The 13,862-nt window shown below is 52.2% G+C and overlaps 7 protein-coding genes across 7 annotated transcripts; 3 read left to right on the forward strand and 4 right to left on the reverse strand.

Moving 5' to 3' along the window:
- Nucleotides 1-1,065: 1,065 nt before the first annotated feature.
- Nucleotides 1,066-2,071, reverse strand: PG985_003961 (uncharacterized protein; the record flags this gene model as incomplete). The annotated part of the gene is made up of 4 exons (XM_066823730.1): nucleotides 1,066-1,204; nucleotides 1,259-1,314; nucleotides 1,375-1,684; nucleotides 1,767-2,071. 4 exons carry the CDS (start codon nucleotides 2,069-2,071, stop codon nucleotides 1,066-1,068), a joined length of 810 nt encoding a protein of 269 aa, XP_066686890.1.
- A 1,923-nt stretch (nucleotides 2,072-3,994) lies between these two features.
- PG985_003962 (uncharacterized protein) lies at nucleotides 3,995-4,765 on the forward strand (the record flags this gene model as incomplete). Its single annotated transcript, XM_066823731.1, has 1 exon — nucleotides 3,995-4,765. The coding sequence occupies one exon, from the start codon at nucleotides 3,995-3,997 to the stop codon at nucleotides 4,763-4,765; it is 771 nt and encodes a 256-aa protein (XP_066686891.1).
- Nucleotides 4,766-4,955: 190 nt separating this feature from the next.
- PG985_003963 (uncharacterized protein) lies at nucleotides 4,956-5,915 on the reverse strand (the record flags this gene model as incomplete). The annotated part of the gene is made up of 1 exon (XM_066823732.1): nucleotides 4,956-5,915. The coding sequence occupies one exon, from the start codon at nucleotides 5,913-5,915 to the stop codon at nucleotides 4,956-4,958; it is 960 nt and encodes a 319-aa protein (XP_066686892.1).
- Nucleotides 5,916-6,334: 419 nt separating this feature from the next.
- Nucleotides 6,335-7,563, reverse strand: PG985_003964 (Elongator complex protein 4; the record flags this gene model as incomplete). Its single annotated transcript, XM_066823733.1, has 2 exons — nucleotides 6,335-7,071; nucleotides 7,131-7,563. 2 exons carry the CDS (start codon nucleotides 7,561-7,563, stop codon nucleotides 6,335-6,337), a joined length of 1,170 nt encoding a protein of 389 aa, XP_066686893.1.
- Nucleotides 7,564-8,146: 583 nt separating this feature from the next.
- Nucleotides 8,147-8,678, forward strand: PG985_003965 (DNA-directed RNA polymerases I; the record flags this gene model as incomplete). Its single annotated transcript, XM_066823734.1, has 2 exons — nucleotides 8,147-8,490; nucleotides 8,573-8,678. The coding sequence occupies 2 exons, from the start codon at nucleotides 8,147-8,149 to the stop codon at nucleotides 8,676-8,678; spliced, it is 450 nt and encodes a 149-aa protein (XP_066686894.1).
- A 335-nt stretch (nucleotides 8,679-9,013) lies between these two features.
- Nucleotides 9,014-10,116, reverse strand: PG985_003966 (thiamine pyrophosphokinase-related protein; the record flags this gene model as incomplete). Its single annotated transcript, XM_066823735.1, has 2 exons — nucleotides 9,014-9,992; nucleotides 10,073-10,116. The coding sequence occupies 2 exons, from the start codon at nucleotides 10,114-10,116 to the stop codon at nucleotides 9,014-9,016; spliced, it is 1,023 nt and encodes a 340-aa protein (XP_066686895.1).
- Nucleotides 10,117-10,855: 739 nt separating this feature from the next.
- PG985_003967 (uncharacterized protein) lies at nucleotides 10,856-11,488 on the forward strand (the record flags this gene model as incomplete). The annotated part of the gene is made up of 1 exon (XM_066823736.1): nucleotides 10,856-11,488. One exon carries the CDS (start codon nucleotides 10,856-10,858, stop codon nucleotides 11,486-11,488), a length of 633 nt encoding a protein of 210 aa, XP_066686896.1.
- Nucleotides 11,489-13,862: the final 2,374 nt, after the last annotated feature.

Here is a 13,862-nt window from a genome sequence, read left to right on the forward strand (position 1 = left end):
CAACTAAATTCGCATCAATCAGGAGGCAAGCCAAACTTGTGCCCCGGATTCTTGAACACCCCACGACCCATCCCATCCCATCCCGCAAAGGCATCCCGCACCCATTAGCCGCCTGCTCCACGAAGTGTCCACTGTGGATAAGCATAATATGCATTGGAACTATTCGTGATCAATATGGATGGGGACTTGTTTCCCGCATGCCAGGGGCGTTTCGTGGGGTCGAGATGGGCACATCTCCCAAATGACCCGACAACATGCCATAATCTGGCAATGAACAGTCCAGCCCCGTCTTCCGTGGCAGAACAAAAATGCCCAACTGACCTTCGCGTATACATAACTCCCCGTTCGCTTCTGCAGCAGCTGTGGGTTCTTTCTGTTTTCCCTTCGTCCGCAAGAGGGTGTTGTCATTAGTTGTCCATAATATCAGGCCAAAAGTACGGTCAACCTCTGTCTGAAGTATGATCGACGATACGGTGTGTGTCTGGTCACATCATTTCAAGAGGCGGAGTTGCAAACAAGCAAGCAGGTAGTAAATCGCTCGTACGATCCTGCTACCAATCTGTGCGTATCGATGTGTATTAGCAACCAGATAGGTTGGTAGGCATGTAGGTGCAATATGTTGCGGTTGGTCTTGGAGCAACTATTGGCTCATATTCGCAGATAGGTAAACTCACTTGGCGCATCTGGCCTGAGCCCAGTGGCAAATCTGCAGATAACTTATTGTGCGGCTGGAATGCGGTTGTAGCTGTCTCAACTGTGACCTAAGATGTGAGTCGTACGACGTTTGGGCAAGTACCTGGCCTCGAGAGATGCCCTTTTTGGCTTGCGAAAACATTGTCCATGATTGCGGGATTGGCTAAGCTTGGTTCTGGTCCAGTCACTTGTGATTAGACGAAGAAAGGGATTTTTATCAGATGTCCAGGCGTCGTCTGTTGTAAGTTCTTAGAGGCATCAAAGGTACGACCAACACGCGATAGCAGAACAGCTTCTTGGATCATTCTGTCAATGGAAACGGTCTGTATCTATAATCATCTATATGTCAGCTCTGTCAAATCATATACATGTTTATTTCTTGTGCATGACGGTCGCAGCCGCCTGGTGGCTGGGGAAGATAAGCGTATCCGCCACAACCACGTTCTCCCTCCTGCCGGCGACGAAGACAACCACCTCAGCAATATCATCGGGCGTGAGAGGTTCACAACCGCTGCATTTTGTTAGCGCATAAGCTTTGAAGAACGACAGTACTGGTGTTACTTACGCGTAGACCGCATCTGCCTTGGCCTTGTCACCGTAGAATCGAACAACCGAGAACTCCTGCGAAGAAATAATTTAGCTCCCATCCCGTTCTATGACGGGGACACTGAGTCATCTTACCGTCTCTACCTGGCCAGGGTCAATCTCCATAACCCTGACTCTCGTGGCAATTAGCTCTTTCCGCAAGCTATCCGTGAAGCTACGGACAGCGGCCTTGGTTGCGCAGTAGATGCTGCCACCCATATAAGGTTCTCGGCCCGCAATACTGCCAATGTTGATGATATCGCCAGCTCCGCCGTTGGGTCGCTTTAGGAAGATGGGAAGAATGGCTTGCGTCATGTTGATGAGCCCGGTTACGTTGGTGTTGAACATGACGTTGAGGTCCTCCTCGGCGATTTCGGGGGCCTTCGCAACGCCCTTGACCAGACCACTACACCAAATGACATGTGTTAGCTGAGAAGACCTCATAATTGCTGGTCCATCAAGCAACTGTTTTCTGGGGGCTCACGTACGCATTGTTGACGAGCACGTCGATCTCCTTAAACTCAGCCGGCAGTCCCTCGACGAAACCTCGAATCTCTTCGGGCTTGCTCACGTCCAATTGAACGGGCAGGACCTTGACGCCATCGCCGGCCTCCTTGGCGATTTCATCCGCGATCTGCTTCAGGGAGTCGATCCGTCGCGCCGTGAGGATCAGCTTGAGGTTTTTCGGGGCGGTGCGGGCGAACTCGAAGGCGGTGCTCCGACCGATGCCGGAGGAGGCACCGGTGATGACGATGGTCTTGCCCTCGAGGCGCTTCGCTACGGCGGAAGACATGGTGCGTCGAAAGATCGGGGAGCTCCACCCGGGAGATATAAGTCGGGAAGCTTGGTGTGGTCGGGTGCGCCAAAGCTTGGAACGTGACAGGCAATCGAGGGTTTGGATCGCGGCTCGCAGGTACTTCATGGACGAGAGAGACAAACAGGAAAAGGGGGAATTGAGGAGTGTTTGCTATTTCAGATAACTAAATAGCTGATGCGAGTCAATGGCACCGATGTCGTGATTCGGATGCGGAGCTGTACTTATTTATGATGCCTTATCGGCAACTCCTCCAAGCAACATTGGAAACCCCCACTACCCCGCGCTATCCTGGTTCCCGAGTGACAGAGATAGTAACTAGGATTGCATTGATCTTCCTGATGTCAAGTTGGATTAATCAATAGACTTTGTTCGAGGAAGAGAACCCTTCAAATTTGTATCTGATAATTACAATTGCCAATTGGAAACCCCGAGGATGGTTTCGAAACTGAACTAGGCGGATAGCTGTGGATGTCGTCATTCTTCAATGCGATTAGAATGCCTTTCCACAGGCACCGCATCTTCTGCCAATCAGCTATGCCAATCACAAACATCAGTGCCAGCTACCTACATAGGTACATATTTAACCATCGGCTCAGGTAACAACGAAATATATGACATGAGAACCACTGGAGATCAATTACGGAAACGTTGCTGCAGCTGACGATAAGCCCATTAAACAGCGACTGGATTGGAAACGAACGGTGGATAAAAAGATAAGTCCTGCATTGCGAAATAATGCAAAAAATTGTTTTTCGAAGGTCAATGCGAGAATCGAACTCGCGTCTCGGGAAGAATTGATTTTGATGTTGTCAAAATCCCACGTGCTAACCCCTACACTAATCGACCAATCGTTTTGACGATTGTCCTTCAAATGATTGAGAGAGTAGCTGCTTATGGTGTACTATATTAGATGTCAGACTGAGCCGCACATCCGATGCCGTTCAACATCTCCACCAGCTCCACCAGATCAAGCCTCGATACATCCATTACAGTACTTCATGCCAATATCGGAAACGCCAGAACCCGCTTGGAGTCTTATACAAAACGTATCTATTTGCGGAATTATATGAGAGAACAGCAGTTGCGCTCTTCTTTTGTGCGTCGCACATGCCATTGGCGATGCAAACCAGCATATCCCCCGAGTCCTCCTCGCTGTCCGTCAGCGTGTTGCTTCCGGACACTACGCGTAACGGTAATATTTGAACCTACCTATATACTGGCTATTACTTTCTCCTTATGATAGTGAGTGAATGTTCGACATGGAAGCACTTACTTCCCTCAATTGGTCCAGTCTTCATGCGGGCAAACCTCGTGGCTACTGCACACCGGATCCTGTCTTCCTCCCAGCGACAGACTGACGAGCCAACAAGACGCGGAACTTCTCAAACCATCATTAAACTTGGTGCCATATAAAACCGGCCGGCCACAGTCGCAGTCGGTAGGCGACGCGGCTCGAAATCTTCAGGTGTCACGCTTATTGGAGCGAAACAGGAGGCGAATACAGACAAAGCTACCCATCCAATCCTGCTCAGTACATACTTGACTGCAATCACTTCGCTCGATATTGAGGTAGCCCATATGCCCATCAAAGGGGTGTCCTCAGGTGTATCAAAAGCTGAACTTAGTGAACAAGAAGAGATCCATGAGTGGCCCCAAGCCTACCTACGCATAAGTCTCTGATCTTGAGGCCCATCGCATTGATTGGTGTATTGGCAATCTTTAAAGTCAGGGGAAGTGACAATAGGCCCTTAAGACAGATAGTCGGTATTATCTATCCAGCTCGGATTACGTTCAAAATATCATATATCGTGTTGTGGCGAAGTCAACTCTACGTAGTATCAGTGGTACCTAAATGGCCTCAAACCCTCGCAAAGTACTCTATCTTATGGAGTTACAAGAATGACCAAATCTTCTCTCAAGCACAATAGTCTCATCTTCTCTTCTCACTGGCTGCGCTTCTCTGAACTATTAAAGCCAGACCTCCCCCATAGCCGCAAAGGATCTTTCCCCGTCTTCTCGCAAGCTGTATTCCTTCACCCAGCACCCGTTTCTGCAAGCAACCCTTTGCGTGCGACTTCCACCATGGCGACATCGATGGAGAAGGATACTACCTCGGAAGAGTCGCCGGCGCCACAAGCTACCACAAGCCAACCCGACCCGAGCGATCCAGTCCCGTCGAACTCGACAACCCGAATCACCCAAGACGTTACCGTGTTCATGGGCTTCATAGCCTGCTCCCTCGCCATGTCCCACCATCATCTACGGTATGAGCCCACGGCATCGCGCATCGCCCTCCTCACCGTCCTCAGGTGCTTGAACTGGTTCATGGGCGTCTACGTCGTCCGAAGGCATGAGCCCATACATGACCACTACAACTTACCAAATCAACGGTACGACTGCTGCGTGACATCGCTCCTGGCAATCGGCGCGTTCGTGCTTTATCACAAGGGCCAAGTGGGCTGGGAATTCCTCGTCTACCAAGCTACGTTGTGTTATTGGATCGGGTATTGGCTTGAGTGGTGGACTGGAATAGTCGCTCTACTATTCTCGGTGTTTGACTGCCCAGCAGGCCTGGGGAGGCGCCACGTCTCTCGGGATGAGCTTCTCGATGATGATAAGATCAGGTACACTGTCATAGGTCGGTTCGTGGAGTTTCTTAAGAAATCTTAAAGAAATGAGTGAAAACCAATTCTCAGACAATAGCAAAAGACCGGATAGAAGGGAATTTCCGGATGAAGGTCACTGCTAGCAGGGGCCAAGACAGGACAGGTGCGAGATTAAGCGAGTGCGTCTAGACAGTTGGTTCTTAATATATTTTCTATGCTTAGTGTCCTTGTGCCTGGCAACCGAGGCAGTCAAACTACATAGCAGCCCATTCGATGCTGAAAGCCCTCACATCCGAGGCCGCTTCAGCCTCGTCTTTCCGCTGTTCCTCGTCCTCGACTCTGCCACCAACCAGGAAACTCTTCTTGACATTCGTACCTAGTCGACCACCGGTCACGAGATCAAGCAGCGTGATGTCCTCGTTCCATTGGAACCCCGTGGCCTGGAAATGACTGTGGAACCGCAGAGGGTCGCCCGGGTAGACGTTGTAGTTGCAGCCGAAGCGCAGCCCCGGCATCATGAAGTAGCCCTTGTCCTGTAGGTGAGCGTAGAGCGGATACGAGGCCGGCACGTCGACAGAGGCCAGCGGCTCGTCCTGGCCTGGGGCAGGGGTGAGGAGCGAGTCGCTCGTGGTCAGCGTTGCTAGCCAGGCTTCTGGCGCTGCTTCACGGGTCACTGAGGGGTTCTTATTAGTAGTTGCAGGCGCGGGTTCTGGGGTCGTGTCAAATAAGCTTGTTGCTGCTGCCTCCGCATCAGCCGAAGGAGCAGCAGTCACGTCTTCGGAGCCTTGCGCATCCGACGCCTTCTTGTCCTTCCGCTCCTTCTTTTTACTGGCCCCCTTGTGGGCAAACATGGCCTTTCGGGCTTCCGTTGTTTCACGCATACTACGCTGAGCATCACTGGTAATCCCCTTGACGACGTCGATGTACTGCCTATCTTGTGGTCCAGCCGCGGCGATACGAGCAGGGTGGTAATTGCTGTCATCAACGACATATGCAACCTTCTTCTCGACCAGTACCTGAGCCTCTTCGGCCATCAGTTCTATTGGAAGGCCCATGAAGGCGCTCTGCTGTGGCGCCTGCGGCATGGTCCCAACAAAGACGGAACAAATATTGTGGTTACGGCGTAGGTACATGACATCGTCAATGTCGAAGACGAGGTAGCGATTCGCTGCCTTCGAAATGCGCACATGGGGACGAGGAGCGCTCGAGGTCATTGTCACGGTTCTGCAGAATTTCCCTGAGAGGTTCGGTTAGCCTCAGCTTCTCGAGATGAAATGTAACAACACGAGAGGATGGTAGTTTTTGACAGTCATGTTCTCTTATAAATAAGTTTCTCGACAAATATGTATTCAGGGGATTGACAGATTATTATTTGGATTAATCACGTCAAAAGGCAGTGTGAAATGGTAGGAAAATTTGGACTTACTTTTGCAGTTTGTAGTTGTTGAGCTGGAAGAGTCAGATCGAAGAAGCTCGAAAAAAGTTTGGCAAGTTTTGAGGGCAGCTATTTTTTCTGCCAGTAGTGGGGTTTCGGTGCCAACCACAGTGCCCACCACGTCCAGCTCTGCACTGTCTAACGCTCCTCCGTAGTAGAGTGCATGTAGACGCTCAAGTGCAACTGATACCAATTTGATCAAAACTCCATATTCGGCTTGGTCGCATCTGCGGGTTTCTTTTCAGGCTCATCGCCGTCGGCAGGAGGAAGACTGAATGGCTTGATGATCAACCCTCTCGAGCGACTGAGGCTGAAAGAGAGATCATCTCGAGCATGGCCGTCCGATGAACCACCGCCTTTCTCATGGTAGATGGGAAGACTGTGGACTCTTAAGAGCCCCTGCATTTGCTCGTCCGACTTCGAATCCGACTTTGCGCCTGGCGGTGGCGCATGAACAGCGTTGAGCTGGAGGGGAACCAGTTCGACAACACCATCCGACAATAGCTCCATCCATCTGACAAACCCCGAGGTTCGCGGATACAGAGTCAGCGGAAGCGTCACCATAGCAGTGACTCTGCTTGAGTATTGTCTCAGTAACGCTCGTAGAGAATGCAGGAACTGCAAAACTTCTTCAGGTCGTGAGAGCGAGCTTGGATACATGGTTGGCGATAGAAGACTGGGTACAATAATGCGATGCACCATTGACTGCGGCGCATTGGCAATCTTGGTCGCAATGTCGTTTATAAACATTTTCAAGGATGATGGCGTAACATCGGTGGGCTTTGCAGACAGCTTTGGCATAATCATCGATGGATGGAAGCCAGCCTGGCCCTTCACATCGCTGGGAGCAAGCCTCTTGGTGAGATCGAAGGAGTGACAGAAGATAGATGCTGGCTCCGAGCCTGGACCGGTAGGTTTCTGCAGTCCTTGTCGTTCTGCGTAGATAGTTAGTTAGTAGGAAGCTCCTACAGATTTTATTGAAGGGCAATCGCACCTCTAGGAGCCCCAGCAGAGCTCAGGGTCTCGTATCTCCACGCAATTTTCATCTTGTCACCGGCCGCAGTGTCTGACTTGCTGGATGAATTTGACTCGGTTGTAACGCCAGGCAGCTCGGCCTTCCACCCTTCGTGCATGCCCAATATATGAACTTGGTGGCTTTGCACGAGACCCTCTGCTGCATAGTAGCGCAGCAAGACGTTGGCAAAGTCGGTAGTGCCATGTTCTTCAACCAGAAGAGACGTTCCCAGCGGAAACCCGGCATGGCCAGCCAGCATAGTATCCAGAGAAGCCGTTCCGGTGGAGGTCGTTGGTCGTCCATCAAGAGGCGATGGCCGGACTCCAGGAATAGTCACTTTCTCTGACTCGGCTGGTGACCCCTGCGCCGAAGCAGGGGTGTTAATCACCATGTTCCTCTTCCGGAAAGACATTTCTCAAGTGAATGGTCACGGAGGCTTGAGAAGTGGTGATCTTGGGCACTGTCAGTGGTTGTCGGGTTTATAAGTTGCCCGCTTCAGCTAGTAAAGATATGTGCGCCTTGAAGATTTATTATTCCACACCAAGCGGGACCGGCCGCTGACACCAAGAGCCAGGACTGATGCCCTACGTGACCATGTTGCAAAGCTTCTGGAACTACTCTATCAATCTTCTAAGGGCCTTAGTATCAAACAAGAATATGTGAATTTAGGAAAAATTACGAATGTATTCAATTTGGAAAGCCACCTCTTGCATTGCTGAACCGGCCGTGTTCTCTTTGCAGTTTGACGTTGATATGGCCCCCCAAAAATGGACCCTGGTCACTAAAGAGATGCTGAGTGCCCCGCTTTAGCGAAATCGCTGGAACTCAGAGCATCAAAATTTCGAGCTTGAACATTCCAGCCTCGCATCGCCTCGTCCGTCAGTTCAGTCCCCGTCGCACTCAACCCACGCTCCCGCCATCTACGTTTCCAACCGCTCTCGACCACCGAAATTCTTAATTCTCCCACACACTCTCACCCCCACCAAACCGACAAGATGGCGACCGGCGGCGGCGACGCGCAGCTCTTCGAAGACAACTTCACCATCTACGAGCGCGACCAGTCCAAGTACGACCGGGTGGCGCGCATCACGGCCTCGACCGAGGACAGCCAGACGCAGATGACGCTCGACGTCAACATCGAGCTGTTCCCCGTCGCCATCGGCGACCGCCTGACCGTCGTCCTGGCCACGTCGCTCAGCCTCGACGGCACCCGCGACACCGTCTCCGACGGCAAGGGCTGGCGCGACGTCAAGGGCGAGAGCTCCCTCGCCGACCTCTACGACTACGTCTGCCACGGCAAGATCTACAAGTTCGAGGACGGCGCCGACGGTCAGACGCTGTGAGTACACCCTTGATAGCTTCTGCTGGTTCGGCTTGAAGGCGAATAAGTTGCTAACCATTTGTCTTTTCTCCTTGAATAGTAAGGCATACATCTCCTACGGCGGTCTGCTCATGATGCTCGAGGGTCCCTCCAAGAAGCTGCTGCCTCTGCGCGTCGAGAACACATACTTGTTGGTTAAGAAATAAATAATTATTTGGTTACATCGAACAGGCAAAGCTACACCGCATCACTAGACAAAAGCGTTCACAGGGTCCTGCACTGAACCAAGGGGGCAAAATGACTGATTTCATGGCGAGCGATGTATTCAGATGGGGTATCATGGCGTCCAAAAAAAATATGGAGGCATGCTATGCGAAAACTTCTCTAAAAGGGCAGATGCATCTATCTAGGCGTTCGGGGCGTTTCATAGACGTAATTTTCATGCAACGGTATCGGCTCGCGCCACCTTCTAGCCGGGCCATATCCTATGTTGCTCCTTGCTCTTTCTACCTCCCTGTCCCTCTAAGCTCTCCGTCTGTCTCTATGCTGTCTGGTGCGGACCGGGGAACGGCACCTCTCTGTGCAGCCGTCTCACGATCTCGTCGTAGTGCGTCTCGTTCTCTTTGGTCAGGATCCCCTTGCGCACGAAGAAGTCTATTAGGATCAGGGCGCAGTTGGGCTTGAATTCGCCGCGCGCCAGCGCCTCCTGGACCTCGGCGACCGTCCAGAGGTAGAACTCGGCCACCTCGCCGTCCTTGGGGGCGGGCACGACGTCGGCGGGCAGCTCGATGTCGTAGACCCACTGCGTCTCTGGGTAGATGAGCCCCTTCTCGCCGCCCGCCCGCTCGTCCGTGATGTAGATGTACGAGACCGTGCCCGTCAGCTGGCATTTCTCGCGCATCAGCGCTTCTGGGAGGGTGGCCTCCTCGTCCGCCTCGCGCACCATGCACTCGAAGGGGTCCTCGCCCGTCATCAGGCCGCCCGCCACCGTGTTGTCCAGCATGGACGGGTACGTGCTCTTGTCGACGGCGCGCCGCGGCACCCAGATCTTGAGATTAGTATTATCATTATCGTCGCCGCCCTCGGGGCGCACGTAGCCCGTCATGTGCACGCCGTAGCGCATGACGCCCAGGAGCCCCGCGGCCGCCCGCTCGATGCTGTAGAGGACCTCGGGCGACTTGGGGTCGCTGGTGGCGTAGACGGGCCACAGCTCGTCGCGCCAGCCGCTCAGGAGCGCGAACGTCTTCTGCTCGCGCCAGCGCTGCATCACGGCGGCGACGGCGGCCGAGCGCTCGGGCTCGGTGGGCTGCTCGAAGGCGCGCAGGGTCCGGGCGGGGGCATCGTAGTTGATGGAGCCGCGGATCTCTTCCGGGACTTGGACGAGGGCTTCGACGACCTGCGGCAGGAGCAGGCCAATGGTCTGGTCGGTGCCGTCAGGGTTGCGGTGGAGCAGGGTGACGAGGCGGGTGGTGTCGACGGTCGTGCTGTAGGGCGTTTCGGTTTCGCCAGGGTACGGGAAGCTGCCGAAGAAACACAAAAAGATTAGTTATCCAGGGCGGCTGGTTGAGCAGAGACAGTGGGACTTTGGACATCGGCTTACGCATCAGCCTGCCTCATCAGGTCCACGTTCCGAAATCGTGCCATGTTGCAGTGTGATGCGGCGATGTTTGTATGATGTGTTTGCGCAAAAATTGAGGGTTTTGCGGTTAGCCTCGCAGATGTCGAGATTGTTGTGAATCTTGCAACGCGAGGAGCGGTGTTATGAACTACGGAATTCGCCGACGGGAAGCATTTGTGATGTGAGAAGGAATGAGGTATTAGTTGCAGCGCATTCAGCCCACGAGAAGATGTTGCTTGCAGTGCACTCAATCCATGACGCCGAGATCGCATTGGCCTATTAATTATACCCCTATATTCTTTCTATAGGCAATAGGCGTGTGTGGTATGAGAGTGATCAGATGTTCTGGCCAATTCCAGGCACACACGTTTGGCGGGGTTCATCTTACTGGGCTGGCCTACCGGATGGCGGGGCAATCGGAAAACTTCCGCCCTGACGTCTGATCGATTTTCGGGGGGCCAAACTTTCTTTGTGTCGAAGATTCGAGCCATCGCCAGATTTGTCTGGATTGCAAACGGCCAATTGGCATTCTCCCCTCGTCTAAATCGTTCATAAGGGACATCAGCTGAATCAGAGGAACCGTTCGAAGCTGGCATAGAGCCGCCAACCCATTCGAAAGTGCATATTTGACGCAGATTCCAACACAGCTAGGCGCATGCAACAGTACAATTCTGGACACCGCACGCAGCGCACTTCTCGACAATAGGGGCTGTTGACAAAGTCCATTGCCACTCCTACCCCTTTTCGCGAAACAGTGTTTATACAATGGCGGCACCGGCTCAACCTCTGTTCGGTATCCTGCCAACAGGGCACCCTCTTGTGACGGAGCCTTCATCAGCCCCAACTCCTACGTCTTTTCTATATATCCTCCCTTCAACGACACCTACAAATCCCAAGCCCTTCTCACACTTGTCAGTCTTCCTGCTCCCTGGCATAACATTACCCGAGAACACGGCAGCCGCCATCTATCTCGCCACCAATCCCGAGGCGCTGGCCAGCGGGGGTCAGCCGAATTTCCGGTTTCTGGGTGGCGTGGGGCCGGGCAAGGAGAGCGCCGTCTACAAGGTCAGCGCCACAGGCGGGCAGGAGGGTATTGTGGTCGGTGTCAGTATAGAGGATGCCGCGAGCGTCGCGTCGCGCATCGAGGAGGCATCCGCATCCAAGACCGATGGAACCAACTCGCCATCGGGGGCTTTAGTCAAGGCAGGTACTGGCCAGCCCACAACCCAGGTGCTGGCGCAAAGGATTATCAAGAACGCCTTCAACTTTCTGGCGAGCTTTAGCGGGCAAGCAGGTCAGGTCGAAGTCGTACCCCTCAAGGCGTTTGAGGACTGGTGGAGGAAGTTCGAGAGCAGGGTACGGAGTGATCCCACCTTCTTGGAGAGGGAGCAAGAATGAAGGAGGCAAATTGAATGCATATCATCCGTGGCCAGCTCAAACTGTGAACCTTTCGCCGGCTTCAGGCGCCCATACACAACGTGATGCTACAACCACGACTCGACCTTTGACGCAGGGCGAATGCTAAATTGAGCATCAATATACCCCATCTATTAGATTGAGCGAGAATGGCCACCTTGTACGACTATACCCTTAATGCCGAACACCAGAACTAAATGACCAGCATTTGGGAGTTACAGCAGTATCAAACAACTATAATTGATACCTTTATACAATCAACACGATTATCGGATCACAAAACTATCTGGTCGGAGCTTTTATGTTATTGAAAACCAAGAGATCGATGCCTTCTTCAATCCACCAAGTAAGCGCAATACCATGACTGACACGGCATTGCTGCTCTTCCCAATCTGGGACGACAGCCTGCCCAATAGCATAGTCTCCAGTCTCGAAGAACACGCAACGTAAGGTCCTCGACTCAAAAAATTGCAATCAACACGATTGGGGGAAATGTATGCGAGAAATTCAATCCGGCATGGCTGAGATGCACTGCCTATATTACTTTCCCAAGGGACTTTCAGCTACGTGAGCACACACCGAAGAAAGTCCCAACTTTGATAAAAGGTTTCAACGACGATTCGAGATTACCACAGGACTATTGCGCAGTGGCCTGATGGGGTTCGACTAGGTACGAGTTCCATGTCCATAAGAGACTTGAATGAGAATATTTCTCTTTTTCATGGGACCTTGGGCAAGCAACTGTTACTGCTTTCCACCGGCTTCCTGATGACATCCAATCGCCGACCCTTGCAATTATGCCGACAGGTGCTCTATCGGGCAGCGCAGTGTCATAGCCTCTTGTGGAAATCACCAACCACGTGAGCTATTCCACGCACACATGTGACATCTATGTCCACTGACGTCTTCCTCGAAAATGGTTTTGATCGTGTCGCCTGAGCCCCCGGTTAGTGGGGTTGCATTTTCCTTCTCACCACCATGCATTTCGGCGAATTAGCCGAAGGTATCATCAGTTTGACACTACATCTGTCAGTACTACCGAATTTGTTGTTATATTCTCGAAATCGTTTCGGGCCGGTTGACTCAGTGCGACAATGAACCGGTAGCTTCTTTCCTCTTCATATGCGATTTCAAAACTCAGCATTCCTAGGCTCTCTTTTGGATAATTTGTAGTCTATTCAACCTCACTTACGGCCAATCTTAAGCAATGACTACCACATTGCAGGCACAGAGTCATCCCTCAAAAGCATATCTACCCGGAAGAGATTCAGCGGTGTTTGGGCACATCCGAACCCAGTCTTCAATAGATTATGCACAGAATAAGAGGCTCGCCGTCTCTGCACGTACCCATGCTCAATGTCACCCATCGGAGGTGCGGGTGCGAGGATGCAAGCGCCCGTCCCTGCCCTGTGCCTGTTTTTGGTAGGACCATCGACGACTTCATTGGAGCTGCACGGCCGATTTGCCAGGACGTACCGGGTAGAACACCCGACCGGATCGCGGACTGCATGGATGCCTCCGTCACGATTTACAGGTACCAAATGGATAGGGCCGGTATTCTAGCCAATAAGGATAGCAAAGTGATCATTCAATATGCATCCAACCTGCTACGGTACGAACTCGCCGCATATGGTGTAACCACGCTTGCCAATGACTTATTTGAAAAAAATTGATATTCTTCATTATCGAATCCCTGTGGCTTGAAAATATGATAGATCTGTGATCTGGTACCTGGCTGGCATGACTACATGCTACCAGGATTAATACGAATTCAGCAAAAAGCCGACGGTGCTTTTCGTAATATGGGCTCGAGTTACCCCTGCATTGAGCCACATGTTGACGATTCTTCATGGTTTGGATTTCTTGAGTACCGTCAGGGTCTGTCTCTCCACACTCAAGGTTGCGACTCGGATCTGCTCTTAAGTGATCCCATTGATTGGGCAACGAATACTGTCCGGCTTCAGCTTCAGGAAACTCTGCTGATTCCTATGGCATGTGTTTGGGTTTGCGACAGCATCTTAACTTACCCATATAGACTGCGATCCTCCTTGAAGAAGCAGGAGACCAGGAAGGTCTAAAGCGGCTTGAGGCAAGCTTTCCGGCCGCCGCAGGTCCCATAGACCGAACCAAAGTATGCCAACCATAACTCTCCGTCATACTCTTTTCTCGCTTCGCATTGTACCGAAGTCTGGCTGCTGTTGCCATGTTGTGTTCGTTCCCCACGAGAATTGCTCATTGCTCGACTTAGCACACACACATCTCCTCTTCGGCGTGCAACATTGCCATCGCATCATGCCCAGTTTTGCTGACGAGTGTGGTCGTTCCCTGTGCCACCCTTCAGCAGATCTGCAGGTCA

Source organism: Apiospora marii, assembly GCF_038362585.1.
Source record: "Apiospora marii strain CBS 49790 chromosome Unknown utg000003l_segment0_segment0, whole genome shotgun sequence".
Lineage (NCBI taxonomy): Eukaryota > Fungi > Ascomycota > Sordariomycetes > Amphisphaeriales > Apiosporaceae > Apiospora > Apiospora marii.